At 36.9% G+C, this 6,872-nt stretch overlaps 1 protein-coding gene across 1 annotated transcript in view; it reads left to right on the top strand.

Annotated features, from left to right (window-relative positions):
• Als2cr11 (amyotrophic lateral sclerosis 2 (juvenile) chromosome region, candidate 11) overlaps positions 1–6,872 on the top strand; it is a gene marked incomplete in the record, with an annotated part of 162,005 nt that overhangs the window by 142,567 nt on the left and 12,566 nt on the right. The window contains 1 exon segment of the mRNA XM_013504749.1: positions 1,028–4,420. Coding sequence (XP_013360203.1) covers positions 1,028–4,420 — 3,393 coding nt within the window.

Genomic DNA, 6,872 nt, shown 5'->3' with positions numbered 1-6,872 from the left:
TAGGGGTATTAATTATACTGAAATTTCCCTGTAAGCCAGAGATTCTTTTATTGTTCTCTCTGAACCATGTCTAAGTCATATACAGTTTGCATCCAGAACAAATTTTGCCACGACGTATTAAGGATTGAGTAGAGCCCTCCACCATTGTTGAAACTTTCAGACTTAAAACTGACGCTATGTGCTCCCAAAGTCTTTTTTTTTTTTTTTTTTTTGAGACAGGCTTTCATTATGCAGTTCAGGCTGGCCTTGAACTTACTCTGTAGCCCAGGCTGGCCTCAAATTCCCAGCAACCTTCCTGCTTCAGCCTCTCAGGTGCTGGGATTACAGGCATGCACCACCATGCCTGGCCCGCAAAACAGGTTTGAAAGTGTATTTGTGGTACTACTTACCTGCATCTTTTAAGACTTTCCTTCACTACTGCTGAGAAGGTAAATATTTATATTATGAATTAGATCTTGGTGTTACTGCTGTCTAACCAGTTCTTGCTAACACTGGGAATATAATCATTAGAAGAAATGGAGTGGCTTTTAAGTATTTAAAAATATTTCACAACTAGGCAAGGTGGTGAGTGCCTGTAATCACAGCTACTTGGGAGGCTGAAGCGGGAGGGTCACTGAAGCCCAGGACTTTGAAGTCAGCCTGGGCACCATAGTGAGACCTCGTGCCAAAGAAGAAAGTGAGTAAACTCTTGACTGCATTTCAGGCAGCAAAAAGCACATGGACACAGAATAGCATTACAGATGCTGGGGCTATAGCTCAGCAGCACAGTGCCTGCATGGCAGGTGCGAGGCCATGAGTTCAATTCCCAGTACAAAAAAAAAAGACCATATTGAAAACAGTATCAGATTTAGGACATTTTTGCTGTAAAACTTTATTCTACTTTCAAATATTTAAAGTATCTGCAGTTGGTTTTCTCTCTTGGTGGAAGAGTATGAACATATAAATTAACAGATTGCACAAATATTGACTAGAAAATTCATTATAAATTCAGAATATATGCTACAGAATTACTTTTTTATTATTGCAGATTCCAGATTTTACAGACCAGGCCAGTTCTGATCCTTTTTTAAGGCCTATAGACAACATAATACCAGCCAGAAGTAGAAAAGAACAAGATAGGTACAAAAATAGAAACATTTTATTTGCAGAGGACATAGAATATGAAGAGCAAGATCCTCCTTACGCAGCAGGTTCAAAGATTGCAGGACCTACCATTACAACCAAGGCCAGCAACCCTATTACCATTGCAAAAACAATCTCAGACACAAAGAGTAAGTTTCCTTGTGATCCTGCTATCAATACAACAAACATTTTGGGCTCTTGGGATAAATTAGTCCGTGATGCTGATATCACAATGAGACCTCCACACCCTACATTCAAAGAAAAATTGCCAAGTGCATCCTTACCAAGCTTCATAGGACAATCACCAATGATGAGACCAGAAAATGAATGTCATCTCTCCAAGTCTCTAAATCCTCCCTCCCACATGGAAAAGTTAAAACTAGGGACACTCAAGTCAATTTTAAGTAAAAGCCTGCAAAGCCTTTCAGACACGTTATTTTGTAGATCAGACATCTGTAAGAACACTGAAGCAATAGAGAAAAGTAGTTCTCCACGCCCAAGTATTCACAAGAAATCATCACAGAGTTTAGAAGATGAAGTATTTAAAGGCGTGCAAGATTTAAGTACCTGGCTTTCAGAAAAACACATGTTAAATTCAAAGGCTCTTTTATGTGATGCAATTAAAAACATTTCTGCAGATTTAGTGTCAGAAGGTAAACCAGGAAAATCTCTAGAAGGTAGCTCTGAAAAACACTTAGAAGCTGGTGAAACCAATTTGCCAGCGAAAACAAAGAGTAGTTCCAAAAAGAAACATTTAATATGCGCAATACCTAGCTCCAAATCAGGTTTACATGGGGACGTACACGACTGTTTCATCAAGGAAATATTCACCGCACCAATCTTCTCACAGTTGGAGGCAGAAATGAAAAAGCTGAGTAAGACGCAGATGAAGCGGCAGGAGAGAAGTTTGTCCTCAAAGAGTCTAGTTCCCTCCGGAGAAAAGGAGGAGGTAAAAGAATCGCCATGGCCCAGTTCTGTTATAAACCAGATAATGCAAGCATTTCCTATGGATGCTGTTTTAGACTCTGGCGTCAGCAAACTGATAGAACTAGGAAGAGAAGACCAGATGCCTCTTCCGCCGCATAGAAAGAGAGCCTCTGCGGAAGAAGCGCCAGAGGGTTCCACAGTGGACTATTCAGATGGCAAAAGCAAGACAAAGCTTCCTTCGGGGCAGAAGAGACCTGTGGGAGGCAGCCAAACCACTTCGCTAGGAGATTCAACACTGCACAACAAAGCAGATGTGATAAGTAAAGGTCAGAGGCTCCGTGGAGGAGAAAGTGTTCTAAATTCTGCTTTAAAACGTTTAAGTAACCCGTTGCTGGACACGTTTAATGAGTCAAAAGCAATGATGTTAACATCCCCTTTGAAAAACGTCTTTAATGCTTTTTTCAAACCTGATCAGTCTGAAAGAAGAAGACGCTCAGAAGAATTAGAAACACTAACTGCACATTCTTACCCAGGTGACACAGAACATCTGGAAATCCAAGGGAACTTTAATAAAGCAGACAAAAGACCTTTTCTGAGTCCAAAGCTGCGTGTGTTTCTAGAAGAACTCTCAGAATCAGAAATAAAAGGCTTAAAACTTGAATTAAGCAAATATATACAACATTACCTTATAGAAAAACTTTCAGATATAGGCTATATCACCAAGGAAGATTTACCAAGAATCTACCAAAATCTCTATTTGATGAATGAGAAAGTAAAACGGAAAGGGCAAAATATTTTTCAGGACAAATATTCAGAAACTCTAAAAGAAGTTATGGCTTTTATAAATAATTTAAAAAATCATTTCATAGATAAATACTTAGAAATAAAGCTCAGATCATTTTTAAATGAAATTCTCCAAAATTATTTACTGAAATACTATTTAGACAGCAGTTTACTAAATAAGACAGAATCTGCACCAACAGTACACTCAAATGCATCTCCCATAAGAGCTAAACATACCTCCAAGTCTTTTTATGAGTCAGAACAAGATATTTCAAGGGAGAATTTTGGTAGAAGGCTTGACATAAACATGAAATATCCTTTAGAGAAATCTCTACAAAATTATCTTATAACTCTATCAGAAACCGAATTACTAAATCTAAAAGAGAATTTAAGTAAACATATCCAGAGAACTTTCATAGAAAAACTTTTAAAATCAGGATTAATAACAGAGAAGCAATTAAAGGGGATCAACCAACATATAAATTTGGTGAATTCCAGTTCTAGCCCGTCGAAATACATAAAAACAGATTTACCTTTTAGAGATGACAATGGCTTTATGGCGGACCATTCAGGACAGCAAAATGAATGTTCAAAGACTGGTCAAAGCACTGCTTCACAAAATATTACTGAGGGTGAACGTATAGAGACAGGATTTAACAGGAAAGAACAAAAGGAATATTTTTCCGTACACAATTCAAGAGAAAATGCACCAACACTTCAGCAGCAGAAAAATTATTATTCTAGAGAAGGATCTAAAACACGAAGTTTAATAAAAACACAGCCTTATTCCGACAACATCCGGGCAATTTCATTAAACAGATCATCAGAAAGGCTTACAAATATATTGCTTAAGAAACACAAGAAAGAATATGGTTTCCTGCAAGCTCCTCAAACAGAAATCTCTATGTATAAAACAGAGACTCAAGACTCATACAGCAGGGATGGTAACTCCGAAACCATTTTGTCAAAAGCTTGCTTTGAAGCAACACTGAAAGCAAAGCCCATAGAAAAAAGGGAATATATTAACACTTACTCAATGACTCTTCAGAGAAAGCCGGAAGCAATATTGTCACCGTTTCCAAGAATTCCATATTGCTGTATACCTAGGGACAGTGAAGATTACTTAAATAGCTCTACTTTCCCTTTAGGCCAGGCTTACACGTCAACTCATTTCGATTTTGAGACTAAGAAACAAGAAACATTTGACCAGTATTTTCGGAGATTAAAAGCAAATAATAACAACAATAAAAAACACCTAATAACCTTCGGGCAGTACCGAAAAGACATACAAACTCTGTATACGAGCCCAAGTGAAATTTGCGATGAAAATTGTGCCGACTTCCCTGAGTCGCGATCATTTAAATATAAGGAAAATGAGAAGAATTCTAAATCATTCTTCTTCCCAGAAGTGCTAAAGAGAGAAAATATAAAACCCAAGGTTCAAAAAGAAAGAAAACATGGGAAATTTAGAAAGTCGTCCAACAACAGAGATAGGATATTACCAACCACACTGCCCACCACAACCATCCATGTAAGGAAATCTATTCCAAAGACTTCACTTCACTGGACTGCGAGAACAACCATACACGTAAGAATATTTTTTCTGTTTTCCATTTCTATACTTGATTGTAAATAATTTTTATAAATAATTTAATAATGTCTATAAATAATTTGCCTTTGTGTACATATGTCTCTCTGTAAGTGGGTGTGTAATTTTAATTGCCCCAAAATATACAGTCCTCTAAGTTTAAATATTTTCTCAAATTCAAATATCACCACATTTGACTCAAAATATAATCAGAAAACCATGGGACTGTTACTGTTCTGAGTGCCTTTGTGTGAAATAAAGTGCACACTCCTTGGGACACAATTTTTAAAAAAATACCCTTTCCCCTGAGCAGACCCTCCAGACTGACCCAGATCAGAGCCAAGCACGCTCTCCACACTGGTCTGGACCTCAGCTCTGACTCAAGCTAGCCAGGGGCTGCTGGGTGACACGGCTTGTGAAGCCATTAGCAGTGGCCAGGTACTGTGGAAAAAACTGAGATTTCCTTTTTCCAGAAACATGGGACTTTTTTCAGAAAGCTGAATTATTTATTTCAGTAAATAAATATGAAGTTTCTACTATGTTACAGCTATCTGCTAAAAATCAGGGATATGCAAAATTTATAATTATGGGATTATGAATTAAAGTTATTAAATGTAATGTCTAGTCTTTTCTTCGTTCTCCATCTCCCCTCTATTGTATCATACATGGAGATCTTGTAAAATAAAATCTTTTTCAAATACTAACACAAAATAAGTAGAATGGCACATCCGCTGCTAGACCTCATCCAAACTGTTCTAAAGCAAAGTTAAAAATCTAGAAATAAAAGGCATTTCTTTTAGTTTTCTGGACTACCACTCTTCTTTGTTATTATATATAACACACATGACTCAAACTTGGGAAATTTACATTACGCTGGTAATTTTATGTGTATAATTCTGCCTTTAAGTGAGAAAATAAATCTACTTTCAGAATAGTTGATTTGAATTGCTTTTCCATAGTAAAGGGAGTTATTAGCTGTATAATGGCAGGGCAAATATTATATAGCTACATATTATGTAAAACAGTTGTACAGTTCAATATTTTGTTAGCTACATAGTGCTAGGTTAAATATCAATACCATTTATACTTTTAACTTTTCTATCTAAATTCAATAATTTAGTATTGAACTAGTGTGTGTGTGCATACTAGGAAAAGGAAGAAGATAAAATCATATTTCTTAGAGAAAAAAGAATTTCTTAAGTTCTTTTAAACAGATCTTTAATATCCCCTCTTCAAATGATGTAAGAAATAGTGTTTATGTCAAGTGGGGGTAAGATCATCTATAATCTTGCAATCCTTTTCCTAAGAGTGTGCAAGGGAACTAGAGATAGTTATTTCCCTCTGCTGGGCCAATTGTTGCTAAACTTTTCTGTCTGGTAAAATTGAGAACAGAGAATTGAATGCTAAGAGGGTGGTTGTCAGGTAACCAGAAAGACATTTCTAAAATCTAGTGATCTCCCAAAGGAATCAAAATAGGAGGAAAAAAAAAACAAAAAACAAAAACAGGAGGAAAGGGAGAGGGGAGAGAAGGAAGAGAAGAGGGACTGAGTTGCAGGCACTCCTAGAAGAGGGGCCAGTGCTGTGGGTCTCCATGCCCTCCCACGGGCGCTCTGGCGGTCAGTTACAGACTCTGGAGCTGAAGTTAGATATTATATACCACCGTAGAAACTCTTGCAACAGTGGAGTTTACCTCATTATTCTGTGTACATAAGAGGAGAGAGGAAGGCTCATCCCCTGCCTTCTCCAAACTCAAGCAAAAGTATGAAGTAAGGCGAATTGGTCTTTAGACCTCTATCTTCTTTTCTGGAAATCTCTTTTTGATCAGTCTTACTCAGCCTGGCAGTTCTTAATTCATGCCCACCTTGTCTCCTATCAAAGCAGCCCGTTCCCTTGCTGCAGCTGTATCTGCAAGGTGGAAAGACAGAAGCTGTTTAAACTGTTGAGGAAACTAGTATGAGGATGATTAGTAATATTTTAGGCGTACATACGGATCGTTATACTTTATTGCCAAATCTAGCCATATGATAAAAACTTTGAAAAAAAAAAAGAATTATCACTTTGCCTTATTATTGCGGTGTATATTTTCCAATTATTTTCCTGAATATTGTACTTGTTTTTATTTTTAGGATGTACATAAAATCTAATGTAATCATTACAACCATATTCTTGGACATGGCACTCTCTCTCTCTCTTTCTCTCTCTCTCTCTACGTATATGCATATGTATTGACAAAGATATTTAGTAATGAAAGATCAAAGTCTAGGTGATATAAACAGTAGAATATTAGAAGTTCATAATTTATATTTGGGGTCAGAAAAGAGACATTTTTGTAGAGAAGAATTGGAAAGTAGGCTAACCAGCTTTGCCTAGGAGTTTGACCCCCGAGAACAATTCTCTTAAGTTTTTCTGGTTTCCAGCTTCATATTGTCCATCCATTTTTTTTTTTTTTTTG

The sequence above is a fragment of the Chinchilla lanigera genome, unplaced genomic scaffold (genome assembly GCF_000276665.1).
Source record: "Chinchilla lanigera isolate Chin_1 unplaced genomic scaffold, ChiLan1.0 scaffold00092, whole genome shotgun sequence".
In the NCBI taxonomy this organism is placed as follows: domain Eukaryota; kingdom Metazoa; phylum Chordata; class Mammalia; order Rodentia; family Chinchillidae; genus Chinchilla; species Chinchilla lanigera.
Note: the sequence above shows the minus strand (reverse complement) of the source record. Positions and strands in the feature narration are given on the sequence as shown.